The 17,406-nt window shown below is 36.9% G+C and overlaps 1 protein-coding gene across 3 annotated transcripts in view; it reads left to right on the top strand.

Annotated features, from left to right (window-relative positions):
* Positions 1-15,982, top strand: part of RNF152 (ring finger protein 152) — a 338,000-nt gene extending 322,018 nt beyond the window's left edge. For all 3 annotated transcript variants that reach the window (XM_044065175.1, XM_044065176.1, XM_044065177.1), the window contains exon 2: positions 11,938-15,982. In XM_044065175.1, coding sequence (XP_043921110.1) covers positions 12,092-12,694 — 603 coding nt within the window. In that variant the 5' untranslated portion in view covers positions 11,938-12,091 and the 3' untranslated portion in view covers positions 12,695-15,982. The remainder of the gene's footprint in view (positions 1-11,937) is intronic.
* The last annotated feature ends 1,424 nt before the right edge of the window (positions 15,983-17,406 follow it).

The following is a 17,406-nucleotide window of genomic DNA, read 5'->3' as shown; positions in this document are numbered from 1 at the left end:
AGGGCATCTGTGTTGAGTTGCAAACTCTTTATCTCATATTCAACAGGGACAGAGTTTCTTTGAGAACTAATCCTTCTTTTGTCTAAAGTGGTATTTGTTTACTTTAGGCCAAACTGTACATCATCCCGTTTTCTTTCCTGAATGTAAAAATGAGGGAGAAAGGATACTCCATGTTTTCCATGCCCACAGACTACTCGGGTACTATCTTGGTGGAACTATGTCTTTCAGATCTCCAGATCAGTCATTCATTTCTTGTGAAGGTAAGAAAAAAAGACAACGTGTCAAAACAGACTTTTTACAAATGGTTGTCTAAGGTTATTACCTTTTGTTATAATCGCCATAATAAATCTACTCCATGCAGGGTTAAGGCCCACTGTTTCAGGATGTGGCTTCATCTATGGCTTTTTGGAAATAATTAGATTCTAGAAGTATTCTAGAAGCTGTTACTTGGTCCTCTATACATGCTTTTACAAAGCACTATAAGCTTGATTCCTTCTCTAGGTCTAGATCAAGCTTTGCTTGGACTGTTCTCCAGGGGGTCCTGGACCCTTCTCCTTCCACCTCCCAAATATAGTTAGCTATGGTAATCTGCCCATATAGCTAAGGCTATTGCAGCAGTGATCAATATGAAGAATGTAGTACAGTTGTATAAGTTGAACTTACCATAACAGTAGAAGTTCAAATGGCCAATGCTGCAGTAGTCGTTCCCTCCCTCAACCCACCTTGTTTTTTGTGTTTTTTTTTATGCCAGGATATAGACATTTATTTTTTGTTGTTCCTAGCATTGTCCTTTCAGGGCTCTGCCTCCCTCTGTCTCTGCTGGCAGGAGAGCTCTGAAGGGTTTTGTGCTCAAGTTTGTGTTTTACTCAGCTCAGCTCAGGCTGCTTGACAGTTTGGTGGGTGCAAGGTGCCCTAAAGTTTTGGAAGTTGACTGGCCATTATATCCTTGACAGAATATAACCCATCTAGCTAAGGCTACTGCTGCAGTGGTCATTTGAACATCTACAGTTATGGTAAGTTCAGCTTACACAACTGCACCATCTTAGAGGCAGCATGTTGTACCTGTTTACAGATTTATCCAAGTTGTTTTTTAAGTCCCTTTATTTTTTGCATTCCATTGTTATGCTAAAAGACTGCATGATGTTTATACCATTGCCACTTTACCTACATGAAACACCTGGAGGATGTTTCAGGATCAGGTTACTGACAGATTAAATAGAGAAAACTATGTGTATCCTGATTTTTTTTGTTCTCGGCAAACAGCTGATTTTCATTAGACTGGTTGCATTCCTGCTATGAAGAATAAAGGTAGCTTCCAGGACTTTTATATAAGCCAACTTTCCATTACTGATACACCTGGTTACATTTGCGCTAGTCAAGTGTAACAGCAGATACATTTTGATATAAATGGCATGGGTAAGGTGGACTGTAATTTATTCTGCATGGACTGTTGGTGTGTGGCTGATGTAAGTTGAAATAATTTGCCAGTTTTATATATTTCATTCAGTATAAACAACTGCAAATAAATAAATAAATAAATAAATAAAATAAATATTGATTCCCTGTAAAAATAATTTTCAATTCCTTCATAATTCACATAAGCATGCATGTTAGTTCCTGATCATATAGAGGAGAAAAATAATTTAATGTGGAACAATATGATACATGAATATGTTATAGGCATCTTGTTGGTGGGCACACATTTTCCTTTCTCCAGAGGACAGCTTTTTAGGAAATGGGAGTTACTTCATCATCGATGCTATATTGTAGTAGTTAGCATTGTAGTTCCTTCTTCACTGGTACTGCATTGTAGTAGCTAGCATTGTTATTCTTTTGTCAGTGGTACTGTATTATAGCAGGTAGCATTACAGTTCCTTCGTCAGTGGTACTACATTGTGGTAGGTAGTGCTGCAGTTTCTTTATCAGTGGCACTACATCATAGTAGGTAGCACTGCAATTCTTTTATCAGTGGCACTACATTGTAGTAGGCAGCATTGTAGTTTCTTTCAGTGGTACTATATCGTAGTAGGTAGCACTGCATTTCCTTTGTCAGTGGCACTACATTGTAGTAGGCAGCATTGTAGTTTCTTAGTCAGTGGTACTACATTGTAGTAGGTAGCATTGCAGTTCTTTCATTGGTGGTAGGTTGATAAGTCAGCTATCGAATGAATGAGGATTGCATGGAAACTGCTAAGTTAATTGTAGCTAAGGACAGCAACATACTAAATTGCTTTGGGAATGATGCTTACCTGAGGTTACTTCTGATTTACAAGTGGTGAATAGCATGTCTGACTGTTCAGATTTATAGACGTGTGCTTGTTCATACTATTGTAGGACCAAGGAAATGATGGGAGGTTAAGAAGACTATTATGAAATTATAAAAGCATTGATGGTTTTTACCTGTCGGTTGTCTGTAATTTTGCAGAATGTCCCAGATTTGTTTTCATATTTTTTGCCCTGTCCCTTGTGCGTTTTTGATTTTTTTTTTTGTTAAATCAGTGAGGATTACAGTAATGCCAGACATTAGAGTTTTATACTATTTATTATTGAGACAATGCATGTTGATGAAAAATCTATTGTTCTATTGACTTCTAAGTGAATTAGAATAAATAAAAAAAAATGTTGCTGAATTTCTGCCTTTGTAGCCACATTATTTTTGTTTTTGTCCTTGACTCTTGACCAGGGAAGTTGAGATATCTGTAATACATCACCTAACTTCTTTATTTTCTTCAGGGTGGGATTCCAGAACTAGTGCAGACCTATTGTATGGCGTTGTCATATCCATCATATTCCAGTTGTGAGCACTTCAAAATACTCTAGTAATAAATCTGAAGGAAACACCTGGCCAAATTTAGGGGAGCATCTCTTATGTCTTGATGCACTATTGCGTCAATATAAATATTACCTTGGCAAATCATTCTCATAAAGAGAAAGAGTCCAGTGCCATCATATGATTTTGTTTCTTAGGTTTCCCAGATTGATGTATAGTGAAAAACTACTTGAGTTTTACCTGTAAACATGAGTGAATTGGTTACTTATTAAAATTAATTTGCATTATGGTGGATAAAAGCAATTACATTTTTGGTCTAATGGGCTTCTAAACAGTAATTGTTAGTGTTGTTGATTGATAATTACCTTAGCTCACTAAATTAGCTTGTTCCAGATTCTGGGTCAGGGAATGTAATTGTCAAGTAACTGCATGTTTATTTATATAGCACTGCACAACATCAAAATGTTGTTGACATTTTGTAACAGGTGAATATACAGAAGTTCCCTGCCTCTTAACAGTGAACATTTGAGAATGATCTGACCTACTCTAAACAGTAAAGCCACTCTGTGTGTCTGTCAGTGGGCAGTATTTCCTTACCACAGGTTTGTCTGAGATGTTCCAGGTAAGTGTAAATGGTCAATAAACGAAAAAGACCAAGAAAGGATACATCACTTGCTGCAATCCTTTAAAACTTCTGTTTGTCATTAAGTATAAATGATTCTATGCCAGAAAATGGAAGAAAAACAAAAATGTTGTTTGATAGGAAAACAAAATTGGTCAAAATAAGAGATCTGCACAACATGAGAAGGGGAGAAAGGATACAAATAGAAACAAAATGGTTTTACACACAAAATAGTGAAATTTCCCCACAAAACTATGGAATAGCAACATGGTGGTGATTCCTTTGAAAGAAACAGACAAAGGAGATCTAAAGAGACAGGGTTCTCTCGTTGCATAATAGGAAAAGGGGAAGGTTCTAAGCAGCTTGGCAAAGATTTACCTGCTGAGGGGTCCTAATGGCTGGGTAGCAGTCCTGCTGTTATGGATGATAGACTAGTTCTATGTATAACAGTTGCACACTTGTTTTTTTTTTTTACTGGAAATACACCACACGTGTGATGTAGTGTAGCCATGGTACAGTGAGTGATTGTGACTGTTTATGGACATTGTACTAAATGGAATGAATAAATGAAACATGACTGCAGTTATTTTAGCTAACCTTACTGCGGCATTTAATATGATTTTAACCTTCTTTCTAATTTAAGTTGTGGATCAAACTAGACTTATTGAAGGTTCTTGTGGCTTGTTCTTGACAGAAAGTTTCCTGTCACATGTGGGAACATCATATTTGACCCTGTTTTTGCACTCTCAGGTGTTCTGTAAGCTTCTATCCTGGTATATATTTTTTATTTATTGTGCCTACATGTTGATCATCTACATTCGGTCCATTGTGCATTACTTCCTTATTATACAGGTAAACCAGAAGAGCACAGGATGAAATTCAGAAAACAAACAAAACGCATCACTGTGAGTCCTTTTTCATTGCAGCCTGGTTTGGTAAAGCGGCTTTGCATGTTCACTACTCCAAAATCAAAATTAGGTTGTTAACATATTCCAATACTTATAAAGTACCTCTTGTGTGGAATATTGTTGGGATTAAATGCAGGATAACTGGAAGATGTACACATTCAGATGTCATGAGGCATGATTTGACCCCCATTTCAAGCATGAAATCCCACTTGAATATGTTAAATGCTAAGCTTGTTGCTCAGAATACCTTTGTCTAGGTGATATTAGGGCCATGGGGTGGAGTTTTTCTACCCCAGCTTGAATATGTAACCTCAGTTGTCTACCTCTTGACTCTCCATTGTAAGGCATTACACGTCTTATAGAAATAAATGTATATTTACTCCATTAGTCCCCTCAAAAGGACATCACTGCAATACAATAGAATGTGTTGCATGGTGAACCACTGCAGAAAGAGCTGGCAGGGCTTTATGAACTCTTACAATTAATTTGGCAAATTGTGGTGTGTATGCACCCTGGAGATCCAGAGGGGTGATGTAGAGTACACCATAAAACCAGAAACTAATCCTGACGTGGAGGTTCTGCATTTGTATTCCTTGACCCTACAACCTGACCTGTACTCTGTATAAGAGTTTGTAAAACACTTTGTGTCACCTCATTCCACAGCAGACTACTTGAGCATGTGAGAAACAGGGGGTATGTAACTGATTCCCACTAGTTACGTGACTTGTAGATTTACACTTCATCAGAAGGGACACAGATCCAGAGGATGTCACTGCAGATAGTGAGTTTAACTTTGACTGACTTAAGGGTTGAATACTGAGTTTACTCCCCTTTCTGTACTTTAGTGGTTTGTATTCCTTTGTACTTGAATTATGTTACATACCAGGCAGTTGTATAGTTCAACTGTTATAATTCAGACTGTAGATTTTTGTAATGAATTGTGTTTGTTTGCGTTTTTTCAAGTGTTGCTTTGCTTTCAGCTCAGGCTGCAGCTGAATAGAGTTCAACACTGACCATATCACATGCCTGCTAAGCAAAACAAATTAAATAAATGTTACCTGTCCCACAGAAGAATCCCTTGCACCTTGGATGCAATTGTCCTTCTAATATATGCAGTTGTGCCATGGGTGGATTTAAGAATATGCCCTGCACATCTTTTCATACCACATTTATGCACATAGACTGATTCTGGGATAGCACACCACCAATACACATAGGCTGCACTACGTGGCCTTGATGATGTAGTCCTTTTCTTTCTGTTCTAAGAAAAGAAAGCTTCCCACTGAATACTCATATTCCCTTCCTAGTGGAGGTCCACATATTCTGTGGGCTTGTCATTGAATGCATAACTTTGCTGCATTCGTGCGTGTACCTTTTATTTTAGTACTCGGTGACTAGGAGCCTTTCACTCGTGGACTCTACTGCTGTAAATGCGACACGTTTTGACCATGCTTTTGACTTGCCTTTATGCAGTCTGGTGTACATATATTTTTCATCAACATTTTATAAGCAGGAATGAGTGAGTCAGACTTCTCAACTGTCCCTATTTTGGGGAACATTCCTATTTTCAGGCATGACTTATACTACACATGATGTACATATTTTTGGAGGTATGTCCCTATATTCTGCTTTGATTTACTCCTTTAGACAATTTTCTGAATTCCACCTTATCACATGTGGTTTTTAACCTGTCTACTACAGAGAAAAACACACTACATGACCACCATACTAATGACAACAATAAATTAAGGAAAGAAGGGAAACTTCTTACATCTTCCCTTTTCTGAAACAAGAATAAATGACCTTGTGTGGTAGAATTTTGCAATACAGCTCAATGAAGTCTACAGATTTTACACTATCAATTTAATGTGCTTATAGTTTTTCTGTCATTTTGTCACTCTGTTTTTTAGACGTGTTTCTGACCAATATCCCACATCCTTATTAGGAATAGGGAAGTGGTATGTACTATTTGCTATTCAAATGCTATGCTAATTAGCTGTCCAGACTTTTAGATAGCTGTTCCTACTTTTAAAGGCGTTTGCTCCCATTTTCTGCATCAACAAGTTGAGCGGTAAGGTATGAGTGCTTGTTTTTACATGCTGCACTGCGAATACTGAGATGATGTCTTGCACATCAGTCAAAGATCTTTGCAGAACATTGAAAATCTTAGAATCAAGTCATGTGTCTGTTGGAGGTGGGAGTAGACCCAACTAGAAGATTTATAAAGAGGTGCCTTGGGATTCTGGTATCTTTGTAGCTGAATTTTGCATATCCTGTATGTTTGCATCTTATAGTTGTCTTCAGTGGATGCATTAATCACTTCATTACAAAAGACATTAAAATAAATTAAAAGATGGACGGTTGCCACTCAGAGCAAGACTAACACATAAATGTCCAGTTTTACTGACATGCCAATCAAACCTTGTCAGGTTTATGTACTATTTACATTCTTCCAACAAGTGATTACTGTACTTGGGAACCAAGTACTGGAGGAATAAATATGTACACATCTTATTTTAGTGCCAGTGGTCATATAGCCAATGTTATGTCATGTGCATATATAATTCTTTAATCTCTACTGCGATTTTACTTTCTCTGATTCAGGTCATGCCTGGCCTGAAATAAAAAAAAAAGTCTCCTTAGCTCATTTCATTCATCTCATCAGCAAAAATAAAATGAGTTCAGATAATATGCATGTTAAATTTGAATATTGTAATTCTGCTACTAAGAACTTTGGAAATGAGTTCTATACTGCTAATGTAGGTCAAGCACTAATTAATCGGTAGAATGGATTGTTAAATGACAACAAAAGTGACAGCAGCAAATTCATCACTTTGACGGATTGCTGCCTCTGCAACAGCTTTGTTTGATGCACTGGTAAAAACAGGAATAGGCAGTCCAAAGGACATTCAGAGGTAGAAATGAGTTCCTGTTTAAAATTGTACTGAGTTAATTGAATACAAATGATATTCATGTATATTCTCAGGCACTCTGTCTCAGGATCTGTTATATGCTGTTGCCTTTAAAAGTCACATTGTATGAAACAGTGCACAGGAAAATAAAAAAAAAAACATTAAGAATTAGAAGTGAAATCTTGCCAAAGTCAAAAAATGAAAAAAAAAAGATTCATATCAGTGCAAAAATAACTAGTTACACCTCTGCTCAGCAAATCTGTGTTATTACATTGGCTATAAAGCTTATACAATGCTAAAATCATTCATGAATTCTAGTTAAACAAACCATTTTGTTGAGATGTTAAAGAAAGTGCAAGATTATTTATAACATATAATCAAAAGTCCATAATAAAAACCAAAAAGCATGGAATCAGGTTGATGAGCTGATCACATACCCTAGGACCATCCCCAGGAATTGCCACCACACCTACAAATGACTGCAGTATAGGATGGTCCTATCCCACCCCTCCATACCTCTCAACCTCTTAGAGCAAAAAATCTGGACAAAGCCTAAAATGATAAAGGGATAAATAGGGACAGATTTTAAATGTTGCTCTTACAAACTTAGAAAGTTGATTAATAGTTGAAAGTTGAATAATAGGTTTTGCATTAGCATGAATTTTCTGAAGGATGTGGAGTCTTAAACTCAGATGTTTGTCATTATTTAATGACTTCAATACTCCGCTATTTGCCAGAAAAGTACAGATTTTAGGAGGAACACACCAAACATATGAGGCAAAAATCTGGACATTCTGTGAAAGTCTGTACAGTTGAGAGTTATGCACCCCTTCCTCATGATAATAGGCATACCAATCCTCCTGATGGTAATTTCATTAGACCTTATGCTGGTAATCAAACATAGGTCAGCTGCATCATAGTTGGGACTTTATCCCTCTACACTAATGCATCCAGACATTAATTATTCAGTCATTCATCCATTCAGTCTCCATTTTCTACTTTGTCTAATCCGTTGTTATAATGGAGACTGTCCCTATGAGTAGCACTGTACAGCTTGGAACCAAACCGGAAACCAAGACCTCTGATGCTGCAGTAATACCTGTTGCACATTTAGGCTTTCATTATTATGTTGTTCCAAAAATGAAAAGTGGTAGGATTTCTATAAAATTGCAAACTACAGCTTATTTGACTTCTTGCATTTTATTTTTTAATCTACTTTATTTATGCCCATGTTTGAAAAATGCAGATACAGCAGACAGTGTGCATAGTGTTCTGACTATTGCAGGCAATCAGTGTGCTTATTAGTAAAGTTGAAGTCCTTGGCACCTCAGTGAAGATGCTCAGTTAAGACCAGGTGAACCACTGCAATGGCTGCAAGGATGATGATCCCTTCACAGTTGACTCTTGCCTGGAGAGGTTTATGAATGAACTAATAGACCGAGAGAGTGTCTAATGATCTGATTACCCCCCCCCCCCAATCATGAGTTGTATGTCTCTGCTGTAGTAGACAGCTTACTATAACTTGACAAAAAAGTAACCTGCAACTTTCTTCTAACTAATTCTATATATAAAGAAACTAATTTTTTTGGCATATTGTACATAACAGTGCAAACATTCTTCTTGTCCATGCATACAATTCACAATGATGCTATATAATAATTTTATATGAGCAGTTGTAGCCATTGTCACTGTTTGTAACTATCTGTAAGAATAAGTATTTGTTAAGCACATATTTTGCTAAATGGTTTCTACAGCACTACAGAACCATATATGGGTCAGTATCAGCCATAACTACTTAAGTGACTGCAATTGCTGCAGTTGTTTTGCCAAAGTGACAACTCATCTAAGGTGCTAATCATGCCCTTAACAGTTTGTACTCAAGGTAACCACCCCACTTATCCCACTGATCTGAGAATATAAACATTTTATATCCATGGGAATCCAATGTAAGACTGTTATTTTCTTTCATATGCACTGAGAAAAAAAAAAGATTGGGGTCAAGCCACACCCACACAGATATTTGAAGTGTTCCACTGTGTACCCATAAGGGGAAAGAAATGTACCAGTTCTTATGTATTTCTTATGCCTTGCAGCTGTCAAAAATTAAGGCTTTTGTTTTGTTCACATTGATTGTAAGCCCCTTTGCAGAGAATCAGTGAGTAATTAAGGTCAGGTCAACACCCCTGGGTTCAGGGCCATTCTTCTCATTTGTTTTCAGCATAGTAAGGTGGTTGAATTGCCTTCGAAAATGTCTATGCTCATTGAGAAGTAACATCTACTTTATTCAAGAAATGCACCTCTGACCTTACTGTTCATTTAAGTGAAGCCCCTTCAATGATTACTGTATGCTAAAAGTAATTATAAATGATTTTTGTTCTGGCTGTTTATAGCATTCAGGTTTTACAGGAATCTGGAAATGTTTAGACTGTTTTGTCTCAGGGCTTTTTTGTGATTCAACACTGCAGAGTGTGGTTTCTGTCTCCATCCTTATCACTGGCAGATTCTGTCTGCAGTATTTCTGCATGATATTCATGATGAATTTATTTATTTATTTATTTATATTTGTTGACCGGGAGTGTCCGACTGGACGTAGGTCCACTTTCAGCGGAGGTCTGGGGAGAAAAGCTCCACAGTTAAAATAAACAGACAAGACATTGTCCTGTCCAATTCTCAGCTAGAGCGTCTTCTGTGTGGAGGCATATGTGAATGGGACATGCCTTCGTTGAAGGTTGTGCATCAGGGCTGGTAACCCGGTACATAAAAATCCACTACCAATCATTAGCGGACCGGAGTTCCGCTGTGGCGACCCCTAACTGGGAAAAGCCGAAAGACACAAATAGACACAAGTTACATTGGATTACATAGCGATTAACAATTTACATAGCAATTACTTACAACATATTTACAGATGAAGAACATAGTACATCAGTAGACAACTAGAATCTTTATCTGTGAAGTACATAACAGACATTAACAAATGTTACAATAAGAAGTTCCTGCTGTATAATAAGTACTAGGCTTATGAGCATCTGAGCTTGCTATAATTAAGGTAGTTAGTGGAGTGGAAAGAAAGGTAGTGGTTGGATGGGGTGGGTGATATTAGTGGGAGTTGCAAGGGCATAGCCAGCATGTTTTTAGGTGCGCTTTTAGTAAAGTTTTGAAGTGGGTGCATGATGGTATGGAGGTAATTGTGGGTGGGAGGGAGTTCCATAATTTGGCTATGATGCAAGAGAATAGTGCTTCACCAGCAGAGTTATTAGCTTTAGTGATCTGCAAGTGATTTTTGTTGCTGGATCTTAGTGGTCTGGTGGTGCGATAGGGTTGGAGTAGATTCTGGAGGGATGGGACATTTAGTGGATGTTTTACTAGTTTTTGGGTGAGTGAGAGTTGATACCATTGAAGGAGGTGAGGGAGTTCAAGCCAGCTCAGTTCAGCAAGTGAGAGAGAGTGGTGACTATGGTAGGATGTCCCTGTGGCGAATTTGGCGATTTTGTTGTAGCAGGTCTCTAGCTTGTTTAGATTGCATTGCCTTAGGTTGGTATATATTGGAAAGGCATAAAGTAGGTTGGAGATAAGGTGGGAATTTGCTATTGAAATCTTTGCTGCTTTGGTGAGAAGTTGCTTATTTCTGTATAACGTTCCTAGTTTTTTGTGGACTTTTTTATGGTCATGGATATGTGAATGTCAAATTTTAGTTTATTGTCTATTTCCACTCCTAGCAATTTGGTGTGTTCAGATGGGTATATAGTGGTGTTGTCTTTTGCTGTGATGTTAAAGTGAGAGTTATTTTGAGTATGTTTGGTGGGTTGGAAGAGGAGTAGTTTAGTTTTGTTTGGGTTGAGTATTAATTGGGCATCGGATAACCAAGTTTCAACAGAGGAAAAGGCTTCCTGTGTGACTTTTTGCTGTTTGGGTAGGGACTGGGCTGAGCAGATGATGGTTGAGTCATCTGCATATTGTATGAGTGTGTCATGTTTGAATGCTGTTAGATGCAGTGTTTCTGCATGATATTCATGATAAATGCTGTTAGATGCAGTGTTTCTGTATGATATTCATGATAAATGCTGTTTGATACAGTGTTTCTGCATGATATTAATGATAAATGCTGTCAAATACAGTGTTTCTGCATGATATTCATGATAAATGCTGTTAGATACAGTGTTTATGTATGACATTCATGGTAAATGCTGTTAGATTCAGTGTTTCTGTATGATATTCATGATAAATGCTGTTAGATACAGTGTTTCTGCATGATATTCATGATAAATGTTGTTAGATTCAGTGTTTCTGTATGATATTCATGATAAATGCTAGATACAGTGTTTCTGGTGATATTCATGATAAATGCTGTTAGATGCTGAGTATCTGTATGATATTCATGATAAATGCTTGTTAGATACAGTGTTATATCTGAATGATTTCCTAATTCTCTCTTGTGAACAGTGTAGTGCCAGAATATTCTGTCAGTCTGTTCAGTAAGACTCGAGAACCATTATAAAGTTTGTGAATTGGGATAAGACAGTTTTACAATAAATAAGAGTAGTGAAAAATACAAGTGAAACAAGTCATATAACAGTAAAGAGGCCCTAGCAATTACTGTTATACCTGCCCATCTTAGGAACAATGTCATCAGAGATGAGCCATCTTATCTTTCATTAATAACAAAATGCAGGTTCATTACAAACATGTCTATCAATTACTAATGAATGTTTTTATATTTTTCAGGTTCCCAAGGATGGAAAGTTGGATGCAGTCTTTTTAGAAGATACTACGAAGCAAGAAATTGAACTAGTCTGAATAAAGCTGAACAAAGAAACAGTCGGGTGCAACAGTGTGGGGGCTTTGGCCACAAAAAATAAATAAATACATCAGCTTTGCAATGGAAACTCTTTCTCAGGACTGTCCCCTGGAATGTCAGATCTGCTTCAACTACTTCAGTCCCTGGCGTAGGCCAAAGGTTTTGGACTGCAAGCATACCTGCTGCTCTGTATGCCTGCAGCAGATGCGTACTAGTCAGCGGGATCTGCGGTGCCCCTGGTGTCGAACAGTCACAAAACTGCCTCCTGGATTTTCTGTTGCTCAGCTGCCTGATGACCCAGATGTAATTGCTGTTGTTACCTTACCTCAGACGTCTCAACACAGCCCTGTCTTCATCAGACTCCCTAGCAATGGATGCTACAAGTTTCCTGCTACAAAAGAAGGAGTGCTACTTCCAGGGGATGCAGGTTGCCGACTGCTTCCAGGCAATCAGCATAAGTCTGTGGCTGTGGTAACTCTCCCAGCTGAGGAACAGCCGCTGCAGGCTGGGTCCCAACAGGAACCAGAGGAAGAGCATGAAACAAGAGCAGTTATGAAAACCTCCACATGGTCAGGTATTTGCACTGTGATTCTCGTGGCGTGTGTCTTACTCTTCCTTCTCGGCATTGTGCTGCACAACATGTCATGCATATCAAAGCGTTTTACTGTAATATCCTGTGGCTGATGTACTGTTCTTTGATTACTACTTAATGTGAGCCAGTAATATGGAAAGATGTTGCCAGAATTGAATTGAACATCTGCAGTGCAGTGTTAAGCAGACGGGGACAGTAAACAGTGTTTGCTGCAACTTCTTAACATTGGCGAGAATACAGCAAATGAAAACGCAAGCATTAGTGGATCAGAAATGAAAATAAGATGGGGAAGATCCACGAATGAGACTGCATGTAGCATAATATAAAAGATCTGCTGAGATGGGCTGTATTTTTAAGTTGTCGTTACATTAGAAACTTTGACAAATGTCAGTATGTAGCTGTTGTTAACTGCACCATTAGAAACACGGTCTTTCATATAACCTGGTGCTGCAGTGTATGTTCTGAAGAAAAAAAAAGGATTAAAAATCACATTTTATTTCTGATGTGAAAGTGGGGACGTTTCCTATCAGCCTTCTTTCTTTATATATTTTCCCCATAATGGAATATAAACATTACTGTAAATTTATATTTTGATGATTCAGTTTTAATTGAATTTGGGCACGAGCTGATATTTTCCTTCTTGTTTTTCAAATGATTAATACTTATTGCTTTCTAAAATAAAAGCACATAATTTGTACTTTTTAATGTTTTCGCAATTGTACCTGCCTGCTGTGCTATTCTTAATATACTTATGTGCCTTTGGTACATAATGAGGATAGATGTAAGGTTATGACCTTAGGCCAGGTTATGAATTTGGTGATATCACAGTAAAAGCAATATGTGTGGGAAAAAAACAAGAGCACTGTATGTTAACAGCAAATTTATTTTTTTTTACTAATACCTCAGTATAATCTTTTTTTATACATTGTATTGCTCTTAATTTAAACCTGTTAGACTGTTTCATGTAAGACCTTGTATAGGCTAGGAAAAAAAAAGCACCTCTCCTAAGTGTAGTTTTTGCAGGATATAGGTGGAAATTTTGTGACCAGTCATTACATTTTTTAGAGAAATGTCTTTGAGGGGTGAAAATTAACTGTTAAGTATTGTAGGTGAGTGATGGATTAAATGCTGTATTCTAGTATTTGTGATAATAAAAATGGCATAAGACTTAATAGATGAAGTAGGCATAAGTGCAGGCAACTCTGTTAGGAATACTTAAAACATAATGACCAGTGAAAAGCAACCGGTCATCAGGAAAATAAAGGACCCGAGTTTGTGATCACTGTCTCTAGTTCAAAATCAAATAGTGTTTAAATTGCAGTGATTTGTGAAATTTTCTGATCTCAAGACCCTTATGATGGTTACTATTTGATGGCCTTAGGATCACCTTAGTGATGTGAATAGTGTTTCTTTGAAATAAGTTAAGTTTTTATAAGGCAATCTCTTAAAATGCTTAAAACGTTAGTCTTTAAAACAAGGCATAAGATTTGTACTTTTTATTGAAGAGACAGTGGTTTTAATTTAGATGTTATCTCGGCTGCAGACAATTAACTATGTGTGCAAAGTACAGAGGTGCACAAGAAACTTTTCCTGTATAATGCCAGGTCTTTGTAAGCAAGAAAGCAGTATGTAGCTAATAGGCTAAAACCTGCAACCCTAGAAGCAAACAGTAATCTCTATGAAGGTCCAGGTGGCAGCCTGTGTTCTGAAGTAATCTGTAATTGAGGTACAGCAGTGTATTTCTTTTGCTTTTTTTTCCAGAATATCAGCAAACACAGATGTATAGTCTGAAATATGAACTGAATATATTGATGTGAGAGGTAAACAACAGTCTGATAAAATGCAGTTAATGTAGATGATTGTAAAAACTGTGAAAATATCTTGGTATATAAAGATTTGTGTTTGAATAATTTGAAAAGATTTCTAATTTGTCTAATCTGACTACACTTTCTACTGTTTATGCTTAAGCCATACACTTTTTAGCAATGCTGTGAAAAACAATCTTTCTTCATTTTCTTTATTGTTATACTTGGCTGAAGGCCATTCATTTTCCAAAAATATATTTTGTTTCATAGCTTTTTGATTCATAGTTCTGTTTTAAATACTAAAACTACTTCTGTCTTGGCTGTATTTGTCCTAATTATTATGTGGTATCAGCTTTGAGTGTGAAAAAACAAGCTGGCTTTGTGCAGTCAGCAGTACACTAGATTATAGCTTGTCGCCCATTATCCGCTTGCAGCTGCCTGCGTCCCCAGTTTATATGCTTGCTAGGTTTATCTTTAGAACATCGTGTACATGAAACCATTACAGCTGAGGGATGTTTTCAGTTAAGAAGTATGCTGCTTATCTCACTGTTAAGTTTAAGGCAATGCATTTGTGACTGCAAAAGCATTTTACAGATTTAGAATGATACAGAGTGTAACAGAATAGAAATTATGTAAACACATACATTTATGTACACGTATGTGTATCAGAGGGTTTTTTTCCACTGCCATAAAAACATAAATCAGTATCAGTAATGAATAAATGGATGTTTTTTCATACTCTAGGCCTCCATCAGTGCAGTGGAATGCCAGTTAGATTTTAAGTCCTTAAGTTTGTTGTTGTAGATGTCCCAGGTTGGACAGAACCAGCACCTTTCATAGTCGCAAAAATATGCAGATAAAGCAGTGCAGATACAGAGGAGGTGGTACATACCTTCATAAAATTCTTGTTAGGTGCTCTGATGCACAGTTCTTAGGCTATGAGGACTGGTCCCCTTTTGAATTAAAATGTGGAAATTTGAACAAAAAGAAGATGAAAAAAGGACTGCCACAACCATTATAAATATGTAGTTGTACATAGAATTTGTGTTGTGTGCTTTTTTAGATATCTAATAGTGTCATACCCTATGAAAGAAATGGACACAGACATAGTAAAAGAGCTGCGAAATAAAATAATTACTGCACATATTTTTAAAATGTATACTTTAACCCATAGGCCAACTTGTGTTTAGATATGGCTGATAAAAGTGGTTAGAGGAACTTTAGTTTTTGCATGGTTTCTTAAAATTTCTTCCCTTTAATTGCTCCTTAAGGGGATGCAATCATGGTGATTTTTTTCTAGTGGTATTTATGTAAACAGGTTAGTAAGGACCCTGGCTGATCCAAAATCTTAAAAATAGATCTGTAGTAGCAAAATGTTGTTTGGGCGAATAATTTTAAGTATTTGGATGTTGAACAGAATCAGAAACTCATTTTAAATGAAAATGTAACCTTTATTTCCAGAGTCATTTAAAAATGTTTCACTTCCTTAAGAAACACCACCTTGTTATTAATAATCATCATTCAATAGTTTACTTTCTAGGATTTTAAATTGTAATAAATATTTTGAAACTAAAACTTTCAGACCATGTTGTTAACCTTTTTTCCCAAATGTTGGCACTCTTCCTGTGGCGCGGTACTGCTGATCTCAAGAATCCAGGGTCCACTCACTGGCCTAAGTTTGCTTGGCTGTTATAGTTAACAAGGACTAGGAAAGCTCTAATGACCTTAAATATACATGGTTTCCAGTGGACTTTGGAAGACATTAGAAAGCTGTAGTAAGTGGTGCTTGGAGTAATGTTTGTTCAGTAGAATAACTACCAACTGTAGGTCCTGTTAAAAACAATTGCAGAGTAATGTGCATGCACACACGTGCACACACATTACTAGGCCTTTACTTATGTTATTATATCAGCTTGTAGTCACTTGAGTCACAGTCATTTGTATCACAATTACTTAAGCATACTTACTTGACATTATAAATCTGCTTATGTGCTTTTGTGTGCTTCCCAGAGAAGTAAGATTTTAGTACTCAAGCTCTGTTGTATTTTACCTGTGCTTAAACTTGTAACTTCCTGGAAAAAAAGCAAGAAAATTGTTTATTGTCCATCACTGATCATTCTATCTCCAAGTTGCAGAAACCTCAACTATAAGGGTATATAGAAGCTAGCCCCTTGCAAAAAAACACATACTTTTTGGAAGTTTGTTTTTAGTTAGATCCTTTTGCTCATAACTATACTAGCTTAAGTAACTGTGCTTTGAGTTTATATACTCTTGCTATTGGTTAAAAGCAGTACCTGTTGAGCAATTGTGATACAAGTTCAGTTGTTTTTAAGAGTTGCAATGGCTCTCATTTTGTCTTTGTCTTTTCATAGCACAGTCTGTCTTCGAACATTTATGATTTAATGCCTTCCCAACAAAAGCCTAGTCGAGGCTTTTCTAGGGGCTGTAAAAAGCGGAACCAGAATTCTTCATTGCTGTTTGCAATTTTTTCCAGTGCCTGCATAGCAGAAGTTGTAGCAGGAGGTTTGATTGTTGTGCAATTTGAAAAGTTTGAGTACAGTGATGTAGGTTCATAACATACAGTGACACCAGTTTACAGCATGCAGTGGTGTAAGTCTGAATCAAACTCTGTGTCAAAATGCAGTGTGAAGACACTAAGTTGGCAGATGGTATGATGGCACATTTGCTCATTTGTGAGCTTGGCTGGTATCACTTGGGTTTTTGGAACAAGTGAGTAATCAAGGGATGAGCCTTTTGCATGGCAGAAAAACAGAACTAGCTGTAAGAAGATGAAACAAATATGTTTGTTTTAGAATCAGAATAAAATAAATTGCCATATTGGCACCGATAAGTAGATGATTTGGCCAGATTTATAAGAAAATTAAAATGTTTAAATATTTATCATTTTTCTGCAGCCTAGTTGCTTATGCAATGGAAGTTTTTTTAAGAATAGACAGTATGTCTTTGTACTGCATGCAATTAAATAAAAAAATAATTTA

Source organism: Protopterus annectens, chromosome 3.part0 (genome assembly GCF_019279795.1).
Source record: "Protopterus annectens isolate FY-2018-M chromosome 3.part0, PAN1.0, whole genome shotgun sequence".
Classification (NCBI taxonomy): Eukaryota; Metazoa; Chordata; order Ceratodontiformes; family Protopteridae; genus Protopterus; species Protopterus annectens.
Note: the sequence above shows the minus strand (reverse complement) of the source record. Positions and strands in the feature narration are given on the sequence as shown.